General features: G+C 40.6%; 3 protein-coding genes across 3 annotated transcripts in view; 2 read left to right on the top strand and 1 right to left on the bottom strand.

Moving 5' to 3' along the window:
• Nucleotides 1-950: 950 nt before the first annotated feature.
• Nucleotides 951-5,366, top strand: LOC123514954 (histone chaperone asf1-like). Its single transcript, XM_045273232.1, has 4 exons — nucleotides 951-1,167; nucleotides 3,395-3,510; nucleotides 3,822-3,998; nucleotides 4,556-5,366. Exons 1-4 carry the CDS (start codon nucleotides 1,059-1,061, stop codon nucleotides 4,751-4,753), a joined length of 600 nt encoding a protein of 199 aa, XP_045129167.1. The 5' UTR covers nucleotides 951-1,058; the 3' UTR covers nucleotides 4,754-5,366.
• Nucleotides 5,148-9,993, bottom strand: LOC123514953 (DNA-directed RNA polymerase III subunit RPC3-like). Its single transcript, XM_045273231.1, has 6 exons — nucleotides 9,715-9,993; nucleotides 9,469-9,590; nucleotides 9,157-9,293; nucleotides 8,207-8,372; nucleotides 7,938-8,114; nucleotides 5,148-7,412 (listed from the first exon to the last, which is right to left on the bottom strand). Exons 1-6 carry the CDS (start codon nucleotides 9,859-9,861, stop codon nucleotides 6,560-6,562), a joined length of 1,602 nt encoding a protein of 533 aa, XP_045129166.1. The 5' UTR covers nucleotides 9,862-9,993; the 3' UTR covers nucleotides 5,148-6,559.
• A 2,033-nt stretch (nucleotides 9,994-12,026) lies between these two features.
• LOC123514952 overlaps nucleotides 12,027-19,147 on the top strand; it is a 24,486-nt gene continuing 17,365 nt past the window's right edge. The window contains exon 1 of the mRNA XM_045273230.1: nucleotides 12,027-12,180. Coding sequence (XP_045129165.1) covers nucleotides 12,108-12,180 — 73 coding nt within the window. The 5' untranslated portion in view covers nucleotides 12,027-12,107. The remainder of the gene's footprint in view (nucleotides 12,181-19,147) is intronic.

The raw sequence follows: 19,147 nt of genomic DNA, 5'->3' as shown, positions 1-19,147 counted from the left end.
CAGTGTAATGTGTGATGTGTATTATGAGTCTGCGTCCTCACGCCCACGGCGGCACATACTACCTATATTTCTTATCAGCCAACATTAATTCCCCTATAGTGGCTATAGTGGTGGGGTTGTTTTGGATTCTATGTATCCTTATTTGATATGTGATTCCGTTATTTCACAAAGCAACACGAGCCAATCGGAACCACTGATAGCACTAGGAAGTTATAGGAGCATGTAGGGCTGTAGGCAATAGAATCCTTGGTTGTCATACTGCATCGATAATACAAGTAAAAGTTTACCATATTAGATTATGATTATATAAGTAAATTTTCATAATTTTGTTTGAAAATGTCATGTAAAATGAAGTCAACTGGTTTATAATTAGAATATTCACGATGATTACTGTGGAATTTATCGTAAACTACAACCGCTATCACACACTGCTGGTTCCGTTTATAGCAAGAGGCAAGAAAGTCACTTACGTAAAGTATATAGTAAATACAAAACCAGTATCAAAGTGAGAAACTATCAATGCCGTAGATTTCTTTGTGGCGAACAGTGATCATGATGACTTATTAATTACATGATATATTTCATATCACAGCATTTATTGATCCTTTTAAGAGAGAGAGAGAGAGAGAGAGAGAGAGAGAGAGAGAGAGAGAGAGATTCAGACTAGCTAAGTGCATCATCTTTACCCTGGCATTCATCGCAAATCGTCCTTGAGTCATCCCTCACTGCCCACACTGCTTGCCTGGGAAACGGTCTCTGGTTGCAACTTTGCAAGTGCAGTCTGAAGGGTGTGTGTAGGAGGGGAGGTGGGTTGGGGGTGGGGCTGTTGACCTTCTGTGTCAAAATTTAAAACTTGCCGCCAACATCAACCAATCACCGACCGCGAGACCAATAGGCCGCGGCAGGACCAATGAGAATCTCTGAAGTGCAGGTGACGTTTCCCGCCATTTTCCCCCTTGCTCTCCCGTTCCCCGCACACTGGGCCCCGCCACGGTGAAGTGTGCGTGTGCAATAATCTGTTGTAGTAGGCGTGGGAACAGGCTAGTTGCAGGTGCAGGATGGCCAAAGTGCATATTGTGAACGTGGTGGTGCTGGACAATCCCTCGCCGTTCTTTAATCCCTTCCAATTTGAAATTACATTCGAATGTGTGGAGGACCTGCAGGAGGGTACGTAAACAAACCCAAAATATCGTCTACTAATCAAATTTCTTTTCTATCTTTGTTTTTATTCCTTCATTGTATTTATTTCATTTTTTATGTATATGAAGAATGAATTGGACAAACTTATATGAATTAACTTGAAACTTATATTCGCTGTAGGAGGTGGCTTGTGTTATTTCAGTACAGGGATAGGTCTTTGACTTGAACAATTTCTTTTTATTGTTATTATTATTATTATTATGTTCGAGCTTGCCACAACTCTTTCAAATAAAGTGATAATGGTGAGCAAGCTTGACAGTTTTTGAGTAGTAATATGTCATTCTTTTTAATTAGGAACCCTCTGGTAAGTTAACCTGGTGAGCTATACTGCACAGTTCGCTAACCTTCATCAAAATCAGGAAGCCGTATATAGTTAACATATCAGCAATTGGTTTTGAAATTATTTATAGTGTCAGTTTGAATATTACAGCAAAAGAAGATACCTGATTTGGAAAGGTATCACACAGTTCCTAAATAGGTAGTATAATATACTACCTATTTAAGATCTGGATATATTATATCCAGATTCCTACTCTATTGAATCATGAAAATTTTCAAGAACATAAAAAAGAAGGAAGCTGCAAGAAGTCGCCACGCCTACATTTTTTGTTTGTTTATGGAAAGCATTATAAACCAAAAGTAATGAGAGATGTCAGGGGATGGATTGAATCTCCTAAGCTGTGGAAGGTAAATAGAAGACAAAAGGTTCTTACCTTAACTGGGATAAGGGGCAAAGAAGCCGTACTCTGCTGACATACCAGCCTTTACAAATATAAGTACTCCGTAACTTGAATTAACAATATGAAAGGGTTGGAGAGTGCATCTTGTGAAACAATAAGTAATTAAGTAAATTAACAACCTCATAACATAATATTTAAAAGGTAAATTCCCAAGATGAGATGCTAAAGAAGATTTGAGTGACTCAAGAATGGGATGTGTAACAACAGACTCGGGGAGGGAATTCCAAAGCCTAATATTGCATATCGCAAATAAGGGTTTCCTAATGTCTAGGCTGGTGTGAACATGTGCTAACTTGTGTTGATGGCCTCTGGTATTGCTAATAGCTGGGTAGAAGAAAAAAAATCATTAAAATTTAGATAGATTTTCCACTTACAATTTGCTGCATCTAAATAATGTAACGTAGTAATTGCCCTGTAACAGAAAATATATTCAAAGCTTTAAGACGGTATCTTCCAAGTCTACAATGAATTACCAATTTTGTCAAAGATAGTATGAACCTGGGGATTTTAAAGACAAGACTGAAGACCTTTCTTTTCAGTGACATGACTGTCATGATTAATCTAGAAATCTGAGTTACTGGCTATAGTTTGTCAGGATAGTAATTCTCATTTATTTTTCTCAATGTTTGTCACAAGCATCTGAGAAAATTATATATTTTCAAGGTCCTGTGGAATACAATTGTTACTGTTGAGTAGGGCCTTCAAATGCAGATTAATATTAAATTATATTGGTGTATTTTGGTTTCTGCCAGTAAAATTAAGATTAGGGATAGCCTCAAGTAATAAATAGTTCCTACCTGAATAAAGTTTCTTATGAGTCATGCTTGGGTAAATCAAATGATAGAAAACTGAAAGATCTCCCCAACTGATGTGCCACACTAACAAGATCAACAAGTAATAAAACTTAGTCGATAAAGATGAAGGCTTGGATGTTCAAATCATGAGATCAGGGAAAATGGTCCTAAAGCTTATGGCTCAGAGAATATTTGAGAGCACGTTTAAAAGCACCATGGTCTCTCAGCTTACAACTGAAGGGAGAATAGAATTCCAAAAATTGATGGCAGGAACTGAGAAGAAGCAGTCCCGGCACTTAAGGGAACAACAAATATGAGGAAGCTTGAAGTCGTGACCCCTTATATCTACAATTGGAGTAGTCAAGTCAAAAGCAGTAACACCATGCATGATCTTCCACCACTCAATCAGATCAGCTCTTTATAAACCCCCCACAAACAGAAAAAGGATCAAGTTAAGAAAGTCTGTCTGCTGAGGATAAATTCTCCAAGCCAACAATATTTGTGGTCCACCTTCATGGAACAGACTCTAATAGCTTAATGTCTCAATATAGCCAGTGTTCCACACAATTGAACTGAATTCAAGCTGAATTGAAGCTCATTATATGATGAATGCTGTACTTGTATACTGACAAATATTTTAATGCTTCTTTTGTATCACAGACCTGGAATGGAAGATCATCTATGTAGGGAGTGCAGAGAGTGAGAACTATGACCAGACACTGGACACTGTGTATGTCGGACCTGTTCCCGAGGGAAAGCACATGTTTGTATTTCAGGTAAGTTTACAAGTGCTTTAGAGGTGGAGGAATTATACAATATACTTGTACTTGATAAACTCCTTAATTGTTAGAGTATACCAATCCTTTGGATGTGAAACTTCACCCTGGTCTAAAGGCATCCATATTTGTATTGCCAGATTTGCATATTTCATTCTATCTAATTTGTATTGGAATACTTCTTAGTAGTGTTAGTCCATATTCTATTCCTTGTAAATGTTTAGTGTTCTTTTTCAAAGCACATGAAATTTTTCCAAACTTAATTTTTTTTGTTGATGTAATATAACAATGTATTTTATTACTTTCTGTAGGCTGACCCTCCTGATGAAACAAAGATCCCTGTAGGGGATGCAGTAGGAGTGACAGTGGTTCTCCTCACGTGTGGCTACAAAGGTCAAGAATTTGTACGTGTTGGGTACTATGTCAACAATTCATACACAGATCCAGAACTTCAGGAAAATCCTCCGGACACGCCTCAGTTTGATAAGGTTAGTTTCCATCACTGTTTATCATTTGCATCTCTCTCTCTCTCTCTCTCTCTCTCTCTCTCTCTCTCTCTCTCTCTCTCTCTCTCTCTCTCTCTCTCTCTCTCTCTCTCTCTCTCTCAAAAGCACTATATGAGGGTCTGTTGCCCAGCATACCAGTGCCTCTGCACAGTGGCTCAACAGCAAAAGTGATTTACTTTATTTTCTATTTTTGGGAGTTGTTACTTGCTTTGTTTAAAGGTTGCCACACAAAAGGAGTCCAATGCTGGAATTTGACCAGTGGAAAAGCACTCTTATGTTGCTGCAGCATTTCTTCATGTAGCTAAGGATATGTGTGGTATTGAATTGTCAACTTATAACTTATTGTCAGAAGAGTGGAAGGTCATCAGTCCTACTCTTTGACATATGGTCATACAGCAGCAGAAAACAGTAATTTTACCATCATGCATTTGCATATTTGTTAATTATAGATTGTGTTAGTTGTATGTATGGAAGATGTATGGAAAATTATATTTATGTTCAGGGGGATTTTGTTTTCACAGATATTTCTTTATTTTCAGCTACAAAGGAACATTCTAGGAACTCAACCTCGTGTTACCAAATTTAAGATTGATTGGGATGATGCAAAGGACCCTGAAAATATTCCTCCTTCAGAAAATGGAGAAGGAGCAACATCTTCCTCCCAGAATGCAATGGATATGAAGGCAACTCTAGCGACAGAGAGCAGTAATAGTGCATGTGCAATGGAAGTTGCGTGAGCTGCAGCAGCCTGTGAAATTATTTTCTTCGTGCAAATGTGGACGATAAAATTTCATAGTGTAAGGTACCTGTGAATATTTGTATTGTTTTGAAATTTATATATAGTGAATTATTTAAATATATTTTCTTATTTTATTTTGTGAAACAGTTTAACACTCAATATCTTCAGGAGTTTTAATATACAAGTAATATCACCATCAACTTATTTTTCATTGCGTGCATGTGCATTGCTCTGTGATGGTGTTCATTTTCCGTTTAATTAGTGAATGTAAACTGTTTGGGTAGTTCCGGCACACGACCAACAAAAACAGTAATTTTCATCATAGGCAACCAAAGGAGTTGACATACTTCGGTCTTCGTGTTGGAGGGATGTAAGTAACACTCACTGAAGTCTTTTTTTTTTTTTTTTTTTTTTTATTTATTTATTTATTTATTTTTTTTTTTTTTTCTTTTCTTCCCATGCTAGCATTACAAGCTAACAGTGCTCTGAACCTCACCAGGGAATAGTAATGTTAAATCTTATTTCTTCTGTAGCTGTTGGTGTGCTAGTCTTTTCTAATGGAATTATTCTGATGTATATTGATTTACTTTATAAATAAATGAAAGATTTTTTTTTTTGTTTTTTTTCACCATAGATATTTGTTTTGAACTCAAAGCTAAACAATTGTCATTGATTAAAGGAAAGATTTCTTTGATTTAATGGTCGCTCAGTGTTTGTTGGTTGAGGAATCTAGATAGCACTTAAATGCAGTCCAAGTAGTACTCTTTTCATGCCTAGTGTCCCCACAACTTTTTTTTATAACATCTTCATTTTCGGTTTCCCCCATGCTTAAAAGTCATATGGCAATGGACCATAGGACTGCACATTGGACAAGGGGTCAATACAAAAGGATGCAAATTTAAGTTGATTTTCTAACCCCAACACAAGAAAGGTTGTAGAGAATATAGGGGCAGTAAAATGGGGGAAAAAAGAGGTAGTGAGGCTCATAACCCATCCATTTCCAATGATGGTGCCGGCACCATGGATGCTGCCAAACTTGTATCTAAGGAGAATTAAAGAAAAGAGAAGGGAGTGAAGGAAGAGAAAAGTGTTTGTTGGTCAGGTTTGGTTTGTATTTATTCACTCATTGCTTGAATATCTCTGTTCTCTCTTTACCCTTCTGTTATTGTTGTTATTGTTAAGAAAAACAAAGATTAACAATGCAATTTCAACATAACTCATTTATATAATTATTTTAATAATAATGATAATTAATAAGGAAAGCTCACAATATAAGTTTAGTTTGTGGATAGTTTTTAAATGTTACTTCTAATGGAAGTTTTAATAGTTTGGGAAAAAAAACAAGTTGATTAAATGTAATCATATATATTGTGGCTTCCTTTCACATTATTATTATTATAATTTTTTTTTTTATTTATATATATTTATTTTTTATGAAAATTGTAGTGAATCCACTTTGTGTGTTGACAGATAGTTCCTGTCCCACATTGCTGTCATGTTCAGAGTCAAAAGACATATGTCAATTTCCCTCTGTTGATCATATTGCAGTCCTTTGCCTTAGTTATTCCAAAATTATGTTTTTATATGATTAAATGTTTTTAATGCCTTTTGATTTGATGATGGAACAATGACATACATCTTCTCTTACACTTGGCATTGCATATAGTCTGTGGCAACACCATATGTAAGTATACCCCCAATTACTAAGTTACTCTGGATTCACTTTTCCTAATACTAAAATAAATATAACAATAAAAACCTTTCCATACTTTCACAAGATCACTTAAACACACACACACACACATCAATCATGTTGCCTCTGGTAATACAAGAACATCTGCAGCACAAAAATGGTCTCGTCTAATCCAATTTCTGCGTCAAACAAACGATCCTGTGTTGATGACACCTTCTCCACTTGCTGTACCTCTGCTGGGGTCATCATCTCCTCCACCTCTCTAACCTGCTCTTCTGTGCCTCCACTCTGCCTCAAGTTCTCCACGATTGAATCTACACGCATCCGTTTGTCTAACAGTCTTGAGTTGTCAGACTGTGTCATCTCTCTCTGCACCATTAAGTTGTATATTGTTCTGTATGTCCAGTCTAGACACATACGGACTACAGCTTCCATGTCTATGTGGAAGAGGTATGTTATTTTGTTAGCTGGGGATGGTGCAAGTGTTTTCCGAACTTCATGGATGAGAATTAGATGGTCTTGTGTGAGTCGGAATGTTATCAAGTTTGCATCCTTTTTGCTAATCATTGCTAAGTCTGCCACTTGGTCTTGCTCCATCATTCCATTCTTGTGGATCAGTCGAAAAATTCTAGCTGCTTTCGAACCCAATCTCTCCTCCACAATTTGATATATTAGTGTGTGTGTCAGATTTCTATAAGCCTCACCAAGCTCAACACGAAACTGTCCCCCTCCTGCATCTCCTATCCTTCGTACACACCCCCCAGTTTCCTCCTCCAGGATCCTTAAGTACTGGTCCAGATGCTTTAGGTCCTTCAGCTGCTCCCTGACCTCTGCTAAACTCACAGGGTTCAGAGATGCATCCCAGGGATCGCTCTTTAAGTAGGATATTTTGAGCATTGCTGACAGACACTCGCCAGCAAGAGGGTCAACTCGCCGTGATATGCTGTTGCAAATCTCACTGTCCCTGCAAGAGTTGAGAAGGTTGAGAGTATGGGTGTGGGTATGAGTGCAAGAAGTGGTTGAGGGGTTGGAAGTTTAGGTTAGGTTAAGCCGGAGTTTGTGAAGTTTTTTGGTGTTTGTTGTAGGTTGATGTTGAAAGTAAAAGAATAAAAGAAAAAAAGACAATATGTAGAAAAAAACAGCAGAAGGAAAGGGAGGATGACGTGGAGAAAAGCAAATATAATATGAAGGAAAAGAAAAAAGGGGGAAGAAATGTGGCAAGAATAAAAATAAAAAATAGGAAAAAAGAGAAAAAGGAAATAGAAAATCAAAGAATGGAAAAAAGGGTATTAAGATGGAAAGAAAAACGAAGAAAAAGAAAAGAAAATTAAAGTATTATTATTATTATTATTATTATTATTATCATCATCATTATCATTATTATTGTTATTTTTAGTATTATTACCTGAACTCAATAACAACAAAAATTAAACCAGAAATACAGATACCACATTATTATTATTATTATTATCATTACTATTACAATTACCTGAACTCAATATGGAACCTGTCGTAATTCAACCGCCAGAACACATTGGCATCAGGGTGCGTGACTTTGGGCTGAGTGGTAGCAGCGGCAGAGGTGGTGGTAGAGGTGGTGGTGTTGGTGGCTCGAAGCTGTATGTCTTGCTGCAGAGCCTTAAGGTCCAGGAGATCATTGGGGAAGCTGAAGGGGTGGTGGTGGTATTAATGCCATTATTATTATTGCTACTACTATTATGTCACATTTAATTAAACAAAAGAATAATTGGCACTCACCTGTACAGCAGATCCCCCTTGATTGAGAGCACAGGCACAGCTTGGTCAGCGTTCTGAGGAGTAGGACAGCGCTGCACAAACTGGGCCTCTATCAACCGTTGGAGTTGGTTACGCTGGGATATGTGGCGCTGATCAAAGCTCTCTGAAGTTAGGGCTGGGGTGGGGGCTGTGGGGATATTGGTGGCTTTAATCATGGTGGTGTTGGGAGAGGTTGTTGTGGGGTTGTGGTGTGGGAGCGGTGGGTGGTGATCATTGCACTGGTGGTGGTAATGGTGGGCTGGCCTGGGTGCTGTGAATATAGTACTATAAAAAACAATTTTTGTACTGAACAGTTTGGTGAGGCCTCCTTGGATAAAGGGGTTTCCAATGTTCAACTAAATATGCCTGCTCTATGACTAGAATGATCTGAGAATAGCCTTATCTTCAATCTAGGGTCCTCTAATAGACTTTTCTTAAATAAGTTCTTTATTGCTACTGTGAAGCACAGAAGGGCATGAGGCAGGTACAGGTGGGAAACTTTATTTTAAAAGATGACCAAAGAAAGTGGCCTCTGTTTCCTGTCTCAACCTGACTGTATAACGACTACATCAAAAACCAACTGTCAAGTGTCATGGTATGTACATTAAAATCATTGGTATTATCTTCAAAGAAACTAGACAAGAATGATATTTTTAATTTCTATCAAAGAAATGGCTAAATTCAGATTCATGCTGAAGCAGTAAACAGTTACTCTATCAAACAGAAAGATGAATTGAATGTCGCAGAGTGAAGGGCGAGGGAATAACCAAATGAGCCACATGTAAATGCTCAATAAAAAGTATATTTACTATAGTATTAGATTCTCTCTCTTGTTCAATCTATATAGTTTTCTCATAGCTTTTCACTCACTCTGTCTATTTCATTCTCACATCATAAATAAATTAAGATGATACTGCTGCTATTACACTCACCATTCTCAGCAGCTTCTATCAACTTGAGGGAAGATGTGACTATAACATGGGAGGCGGTGGCTTGTCCCTCCTTCAGCAACACATCCACCACCATCTCTGCCTCTTCCCCAAACTGTTCTCGCACAAGATACACATACCTGAGGAGGTGTAAGGGTTTTAAGGGTGCTAGGAATATCATTTAGGGTTTCTTTTTATTCTTCCTGTTACCCGAGCCTTTCCCATTAAGGTAACCGGTGCTGTTGTGTGATAGGTACCTAACACTAATACTATCAACATTATCACTATGTATATCATCATCAATAGTATTATTACCTGGGGAACCTGAGAATCAGCAGTACTCTGTCATGCAGCAGAGTATAGGCAGGTATTCCTCTCCTCCACTCCTCCCAGACGACCAGGTTGTGTTGTATTAGCACTGCCAGTGCCTGGGACACCTGTGGAGACAGCCAGCTGAGATGAGGTTAGGTCACAGTGCTAGATAGCTTCGCTTTTCCACCAGGTCCCCAAGTTTAAAGTATATGTAATCCTAGTTAATCATAAGCAATCCTATACATTCACCTTGGTGGGGGCGAGTCTGGCGTTGGCGCAGATCACTCTTAGCGGGTTCCTTCCTCTCTGGAACAAGACCTGCCCTACTTTGGCAACTATGTCACCGAAATACTCCTGGAGGATTTTGTTACACACTTTTTGCTGGTAATAGGACATCTTGCCGTGTCCTCGTTATGTCCTGTAAGGGTTTCTACCTATGGGTAGATGCCTTTTTATGTCTTTTTAGGTATCTTTGATGGTTTTGTTTACGTTTGTTATGGATCAGCTGTGATCGGCGTGGTCGGGAGAGACCGCCGGGCCATTAACTTTATTTTATATATTTTTAGTACATTTTTTTCCCTTTTTGTGAATCTATTTACATCCTTTGATATTTAAACTATAAGGAATTAATTTTAAATAGTTTCATAAATGTATAGTTGTGTTATTTGACTGCACAGTTATCTGTTTATTCTCTCCGTCAGTGTTTGTGAATGCGCCTACGATGCTATTGAGGCCTGGGATGTCAACTTTCAGAACAGCAGAATGGGGTGGCACAGCAGACTACCTAACCTAACCATAGGCTGAAAGAGAGAATGAGAAGGTAAGTGTGGAAGTAAGATTGAGGAAGATATAGATTTTTTTTTGTTTTGGGATAATTATCTAAGTTCTGAGGGTTCTTTTGTGCAAGAAGAATAAAAAAAAAGATAAAATAATTTGAGTGAAAAAAAAAAAGATATTGTGTGAGTGAGAAAGGATGGGTAGGAGTGCATGGTTTGTAATTATTCAAGTTTTGTGTGTTTATGATTGTTTTCTTTATGTGTGTGTGTGTGTGTGTGTGTGTGTGTGTGTGTGTGTGTGTGTGTGTGTGTGTGTGTGTGTAATTCATCATTCACCACGGTCGTCTTTTGGTCTTCCCCATTACGGAGCGAGCTCTGAGCTCAGACCAATCTTCGGCTAGGACTGAGACCACAACACACTCCACACACAAGTCCTCGAGTTACATCCCGTACCTATGTACTGCTAGGTGAACAGGGTTCGAGTCCCGCTTCCCGGGACTCGAACCCGGGCCCTCTCGATTGTGAGTCGAGCGTGCTAACCACTACACTACGAGGTGTGTTTTTTTCTTTTCAGAGAGAGAGAGAGAGAGAGAGAGAGAGAGAGAGAGAGAGAGATTACAGGAACTTATATATATATATATATATATATATATATATATATATATATATATATATATATATATATATATATATATATATATATATATATATATATATATATATATATATATATATATATATATATATATATATATATATATATATATACATGACATACAGTGAAGGTGCGTGGGCGTGTGTGTGTGTGTGTGTGTGTGTGTGTGTGTAATTTTTTCACCACGGTTGTCTGCTGGTCACCCAACCATCTTTCACCATTACGGGGCGAGCTCAGAGCTCATAGACCGATTTTCGGGTAGGACTGGGACCACAACACACTCCGCACACCGGGACAGCGAGACCACAACCCCTCGAGTTATATCCCGTACCTACTTGCTGCTAGGTGAACAGGGGCAGATAAGAGGCTTACCCATTTGCCCCGCCGCGCTCCGGACTCGAACCCGAGCCTTCTCGTTTGTGCTGTGTGTGTGTGTGTGTGTGTGTGTGTGTTTCACTGTTTGATCTGCTGCAGTCTCTGACGAGACAGCCAGACGTTACCCTACGGAACGAGCTCAGAGCTCATTATTTCCGATCTTCGGATAGGCCTGAGACCAGGCACACACCACATACCGGGACAACACCGGGACAACAAGGTCACAACTCCTCGATTTACTTCCCGTACCTACTCACTGCTAGGTGAACAGGGGCTACACGTGAAAGGAGACACACCCAAATATCTCCACCCAGCCGGGGAATCGAATCCCGGTCCTCTGGCTTGTGAAGCCAGCGCTCTAACCACTGAGCTACCGCGTTGTGTATGTGTGTGTGTGTGTGATAAAGTTTTCGCTTTATACTGGCGTAAATTTGTGTGTTTTATGTAAGTGAGAATGAAGGGGGGTAATAAAAGGATGTAGTTTTCGTAAAGGTCATAATTTATCTTTCTGTGAGTGCGAGTGAGAATGAGTCATGAGAGAGAAGGTTAGCTTTGATTTTATCTTCTGCACACTCAAAATATATATCACTTAACAAACACAGGGAACTTAAGAGAAAACACACACGTTGTCTCCTGTACGTACGTACAAAGCCGGTTTTAAAAGTCGAGCGCTTCCAGAATCCAATCTAGCGGGTTTTGGCGGCTCATCCAGCGGGGAACACATTTGGCAAGTTGGCAACACTTCCCCTCTCCAAACTACGAAGTGACGCCAGTGTTGAATCAGACTGAGTAGGAAGTGTACGTGCGCGCTGGTCCATCTCCCTAACACGTGTACAATGAACACATTACGTATTTTTGACTTAAGGAAGGAATGTATGTGGATACTCTTTGCATACGCCACACTTGCTGGTAAGTAATTCTTCTGTCAACACGTATAAACCAATTGTCTCTCTCAATCCAGTCAGGTCGGCTTCCTAAGACAGGCAGAAAGAGAGTGAAAAAATGAAGAAACAGGTTTGGAGGGGACTTAAAATAGAGACTAAACGTGTGTGATGAGAAGGCAGGTGACATACAGTGAAGGGGCGTGGGGTCTTGGGCGTGGGTAGAGAGAGAGGCGTGGCGGCTGCTGCTCTGTCTGACTTATTGATTAGGGAACACGCGAGGGAAACCCGGCACACACACACACACACACACACACACACACACACACACACACACACACACACACACACACACACACATATCATAACCTCACAACAAATTATCGAAAGCTTTCAAGTTTCCTAAATGTTTCTTTGTACGGACGTTAGAGGAAATGTTGGGCAGTCATCGCGTCTTTTTCGTTCCGCTGCTGGAGGCTCACGTGGTTTGCCCGGTCATGTCAGAGGTCTTTGGAGTTCATTCATCGTGTTGTAGGACTTGTGTTTTGCCTGCTTCTTTGCCCAGAGAGAGAGAGAGAGAGAGAGAGAGAGAGTGTTATATGGTATGCAGCAGCAGCAGCTTCATTAATAGCAATAGAAGCAGCATCTCCCGCATTGCCTCTAGTACACGGCAACAGTAACAGCATTAGTATTAGTAGTTACTGTTGTCGTTTACATTTGCCCGTCATCCACGAACAGATTATATTATTATTATCAGCAAGGAATTCATGCTAAAGGTTTTAACAGTAGGAATCTCTCTCTCTCTCTCTCTCTCTCTCTCTCTCTCTCTCTCTCATCGGGACTCACCGAGATTACTGTATAATTAAAATCTAACAAATAATTTACACACACACACACACACACACACACACACACACACACACACACACACACACACACACACACACAACTCGGTCAAGAAGTGAACTGGTAGTAGCGTAAAATCAATGCGTATTGTATTAGTCATGCCTATCTTAGAATTTCCCGAGAACACGTCATTTTACGTACTCGCGATGGCTAGACTATGTTGCCTAATGTTTCTGTCTGTTAGTCACTCACTCCTTCGTTGTTATGCTACATACATTCCTTATTCTTGTTAGCAAACCACGTGCTATTCTTTTCGCTTTCCTTATCATCATCATCATCATCATCATCATCATAATAATAATAATAATAATAATAATAATAGTTGTCGTCATCTTCATTATCATAATCGTATCTGAAATGCAACTCTAAATTTGTACCGTGCATAATAAACGTCTCATCTCTCATCATTACATTTTTCACCACCTTACAGTCACTTCACATTCGTCTAATCGTCTCCCGCTCTCGACCCGCCGCAAGGCAGCTTGTACTGCCCTTTAAATCTCCCGTCCCCCTAACTTCCAACGCTCGACCCTCCGGTCTTGCGGGAGGCAGAAGAGCTTATAGCACGTGCACATTTTTGTCTCACTCACCGCCAGCTGGAGAGCGGCGGTGTGTCGCTTCTGGCAATGCCCTTCTCCCAGAGTCTCAAAATGGACTTTAACGAGTATTAAAAAAAAAAAAAAAAAAAAAAATAGAAAGGGAGAGTCGTATGTACGTAGCTGCAACACACACACACACACACACACACACACACACACACACACACACACACACACACACACACACACACACACACACACACACACACACCGCAGCTATCACTTTCCACATGAGATGGGCAATATAGGATGTTATGTTTTACCGTCAATATGCACTTGACTTGAGTTTTATTTAGAATTTTTCATGTTCATTGATTTATATATTGTTTGTCGTAAGGATAGATATGAAAAGAATCTTGTAAGAAAGCAATGGAATCTGGATGCGTTTGAGAGAATTTAGTGACGTAACGTGTGGGATGGATGAAGAGGAACGGAGGAGGGTGATAGAGAAGATGACTAAGAGTGTGGACAGAGCTGCTGGTCATATTAGGAGAAGTGATGGGCGGGTGGGGGCAACTTACGCGCGTTTCCTTCAAGACTAAACAAAGCGGAAGTAACAAGAAGCTAGTAGAGTCACACGTGGCGCAATAGGTACTGTGCCTTGGTGTATGCAGAGAAAGTGTATCGGAAAGGATGCGAGTAAAAGGGAAGATAGAAATGTTGGCAGGGAATTGGTGATAGTGAGGCCGCGTAGTAGTAAGTGAGGGCACAGACTGAGGTTGGTGAAAGTAGGCTCAGTGCACGTGGGGATGGTACGTATGTGTAGAATGATATATTATTTGTCTCGTAGCAGAGAGAGAGAGAGAGAGAGAGAGAGAGAGAGGTACGAACGTGGTAAGGGTTTTGTTTCTGTATGCTAACTTTAGCGATGGTTGTTGAGTTGGTGATAGGGGGTCACTAAGAAACGACCACACGTAAAAGAGAAAGTGAAAGAAGGAAATATATAAGCAGACGATGATAACAACCAGAGAGAGAGAGAGAGAGAGAGAGAGAGAGAGAGAGAGAGAGGAGGGTGGGGGGTGATTGGCCCTTGTGTGCTAAGTGTATCTGATGACCTCTGCCTTCTTAACCTCTAGAGAACTTCGCCACACACACTTGAATCTTGAGAGAGAGAGAGAGAGAGAGAGAGAGAGAGAGAGAGAGAGAGAGTTATTTAAATCTGCAGCTGTAACGTGCCCCGCTAGGAATTACAAACAGTCACACAGCTTTGAACTTTACCCCGCCGAACGAAGCTTGGCAATGTTACTAACGCGCGCTTTCTCTATAACCTGCTCTCCTGTGTGTGTGTGTGTGTGTGTGTGTGTGTGTGTGTGTGTCATCGGATATCTAGTAGCAGGGGTGGATCATACACGGTCTGGTGGAGAGGAACTTGTAACCTGTCAAACCACCTCGATCTCCACTCTCCACACTCTTCTCTCCTCCACACTCTCATCTCCTCCTTCTCCTATTCCTGTTCTTTAACTTATCTTTCTCTTCGCCTTTCTCTTCGCAAGTCCTCATTCACTTTGTTTTCATCCTTTCTCTTATTCATTTCACTCTCTCTCTCTCTCTCTCTCTCTCTCTCTCTCTCTCTCTCTCTCTCTCTCTCCAATGCATCCCACCAACCGCACCTCTCCTATCGCCATCTCACTCACGCCTCCTTCAGCCAGATGACTGACCTAAGTGCCAGCTGATAGTCACTTTTAAGTCCTTTCCTGCCGTCACACCTTACTCCTAACCAGCCTTTGGGACGAGACACCCTGTCCTCCATTCCTCCCTGCCAATGTCTTAATGTCCCAAATGCCATTCTCTCGTCAGTTTTGTCTTTATTATTGTGATGAACTTGAGAGAAGACTAAATGGTGACTAGTAAGTGTGTGTGTGTGTGTGTGTGTGTGTGTGTGTGTGTGTGTGTGTGTGTGTGTGTGTAATTCACCACGGTTGCCTACCGGTCACCCAGCCAGTCTCCCCATTACGGAGCGAGCTCAGAACTCATAGACCGATCTTCGGGTAGGACTGAGACCACAACACACACGTGTGTAATTCACTGTTTGATCTGCTGCAGTCTCTGACGAGACAGCCAGACGTTACCCTACGGAACGAGCTCAGAGCTCATTATTTCCGATCTTGGGATAGGTGTGTGTGTGTGTGTGTGTGTGTGTGTGTGTGTGTGTGTGTGTGTGTGTGTGTGTGTGTGTGTGTGTGACGCCGCCTCTTCGTGTTCCTCCGTTGTTCAATTATACTAAGTGGTTATGTCATGAAGTCCTGAGAATTTCGTAGTTAATAGTAGTAGTAGTAGTAGTGGTGGTGGTGGTAGTAGTAGTAGTAGTAGTAGTAGTAGTAGTAGTAGTAATAATTATAGTAACACGTAACAACAGCAACAGCAGAATAACATCACTAGTAGCAGTAAAAGTAGTCTTCGTTGTCATTCATCATCGTTACCATCATCACCACCACCACCACCACAACTATCATTATCATCATCATTATCACAGTCACAGTGGTTGCCGTTATGAGTACAAAAGCAACCTTGGTTTTGGGGATCACGGTGGCGGTGTTTCCAGACCCCACCTAACTATAGCATAGCGTAGCAGGAAGGGAAGCGCCCCTCACCGCGGTCGCCCGCCCGTAGCATGCTTCTCCCAGGGACGGCCAGCGCGGCGGTCGTCTCCAAACACTGGAACCAAGAATTTCCGCCGGAATTTGAGCTTTTGCTGTGATTTAATGGGTTGTGTTAAAGTGGTACTGTCACGGTCTTTAGTGAGTTGGTAAGTTATTTATTTACTTTTTTTTCGAGTGTATGAATGTTATGGTTAACACGGATTATTTTGACGTTTTATTACGATTTTAAACAGGCTCTATATCTAATGAAAGTCGTTGTTATTTTTTTTTTCAAGAATGTATGACTTTAGTGTTGGTTGAAAACACTCTGCGACACTGATTGAACATTACTGATCATTTATGTGTCCTTTGAAAAATAGTCTTTATAAGAGAAACAAACAAGTGTCGTTTGAAATAAATAAGTGCGGACATGATCAGATTCAGACAACGCAAGACTGAGGAAAGACGTGAATGAAACGGTGCACTGAAGTAAATGATATCCTTTCGCCGTTTCCTTATGGTTAGGGATTGGCTTCATGTATAGCAAGGTAACAGCTGCTCTTTACTTTGATGCATAGAACGTGTCTCCTCCGGTTGTCTCTCTCCCTTTCATCTTTCTTTTGTTACTCACTTTCTGCTCTCCTCCTCGATCTTCCTTCAACTAGTTATCTGGAAAGTGAGTGCGGAAGGTTGCTCCATTTGTGACCAAAGACCTTACATACAAACAAATCTACTTAGAGTGAGGCTAGACTCGTTGTGGCAGATTCATCTCATTTCTAATTAACTGCAGCATCCTGAGTCACAATTCTTTTCCCTTCATGCTTATCATCTTAATTTTTACTCCTCTTTGTTTGTGTTGTTGTATGTATACTGTACCAGATCCTCTCTCTCTCTCTCTCTCTCTCTCTCTCTCTCTCTCTCTCTCTCTCTCTCTCTCTCTCTTTTTTCCCTGCTTTCCTCCTCCTCCAGCGTCAGCCCGGAGCCTCGCCTCGCCTCGCGGCAACGGATGGCGGATGCGTGTGTGTGTGTGTGTGTGTGTGAGTGTGAATGAGTTGCCGGGTGGGATTTAAACCCGTATTGTGAAACGCTTTGCTCTCTCACCAAGACAGATATCAAAGGCCACAGAGATTATTAGCCGGGATCTCAATCATGTTTCTCCTCTCAATAATGTAGAGGTCTTGTTAATCTGTCATTGAAACCGTGAAAACAGTCTAAATATTCTACAAAACCCGTGTAACTTTAACTCGAGTATTTTGAAAGTATTTTGTCTGGTTGCGTGCAGTGTTTAAAAAATTCGGAGTTTTATAATGTAGTAAACCCTCGTCGTGTGCCCGCGTGATATATACGGTCTCTCTCTCTCTCTCTCTCTCTCTCTCTCTCTCTCTCTCTCTCTCTCTCTCTCTCTCTCTCATTAAGTGGAATCACAAGCTCTCTCGATCTCTCTTCATTCTCCTTAGCCTACTTATTATAATTACCTACGCTACTCCGTGATTTATTTGCATTAGTATGATATTAGTAACTCCTTTGTTTATTATGTGGTATTCTGTGGGTTCTCTCTCTCTCTCTCTCTCTCTCTCTCTCTCTCTCTCTCTCTCTCTCTCTCTCTCTCTCTCTCTCTCTCTCTCTCATTTATATTTTGCATTCAATTTTTCTTCGACAATTATTAGTGTGGCCAATATTCACCAACCAATATAACAACCTTGAGAAATTATAATGATATGCTTTTAGTTTAAACTCTTTGCTTTGGCGTCTGAAGGTCTGTTGGCGGTATTGCTTAAAAACTATGGTTATATAATGTTTTTTTATGTAGCTAAACAAAATATCGTGGTGGTGGTAGTAATGGTGGTAGTAGTGATGTTTTTAAGTATGAGAGAGAGAGAGAGAGAGAGAGAGAGAGAGAGAGAGAGAGAGAGAGAGAGAGAGAGAGAGAGAGTATGAGAAGATACATATATTAGCTAAAACAAGACCTGTTTCTACCATTGTTTATACTAGGGGAGGAATATATAAATGTTTCCTGCTATGGGTGTCTGTTCTTTGTTGTGTGGCCAGTAGTGAGGATGGTAGCGGCGGTGGTGAGTGAGGGTGGTGGTCGAGAAATGCTAGAGGAGTAAATCTATAAACCTTGGTAGTGGTCGTGCAGTGGCGCCGGTCAGCCTCACCCACTGCCATTATCACTACCACCACCACCACTTCCATCACATCACCATTCGCTAAATAATGAGTGATATATTAAGTTTATTTCCCTTATTTGACTTGTTGATCAAATTACATGTGCAGCTGAAATATAAACGGTCATAAATAAGTATCAATCTATCTATCTGTCTATCTATCTAACTGTCTCTTTTCACTGCCACTGCCACTCCCGGCCTCTTACATATCTATTTATATATCCATCTATTTGGTTGTCTGTCTGTCACTCAGTTTGTGCCCCCACCCCTCGTCTCGCTCCGGGCCACTGGGCGACACACAAAACACATAATGATAATGTCGCTTCTTGTTTTCTTACGTGGAAAGTGTTATTATTACTATGCTTGCGTGCTCTCTCTCTCTCTCTCTCTCTCTCTCTCTCTCTCTCTTCTTCTTCTTCTTCTTCTTCTTCTTCTTCTTCTTCTTCTTCTTCTTCTTCTTCTTCTTCTTCTTCTTCTTCTTCTTCTTCTTCTTCTTCTTCTCCTCCTCCTCCTCCTCCTCCTCCTCCTCCTCCTCCTCCTCCTCCTCCTCCTCCTCCTCCTCCTCCTCCTCCTCCTCCTCCTGTTGCCGGTCCGCGTCACAATAACCATAGCCTTGTAAATTATGTATCCGCATCCTACAAAACACACACACACACACACACACACACACACACACACACACACACACACACACACACACACACACACACACACTACAACCTGTTTTTTGAGGTTACGTGTAC

This window comes from Portunus trituberculatus, chromosome 38 (assembly GCF_017591435.1).
Source record: "Portunus trituberculatus isolate SZX2019 chromosome 38, ASM1759143v1, whole genome shotgun sequence".
Taxonomy (NCBI): Eukaryota; Metazoa; Arthropoda; class Malacostraca; order Decapoda; family Portunidae; genus Portunus; species Portunus trituberculatus.
This window is presented reverse-complemented; position numbering and strand designations above follow the sequence as displayed.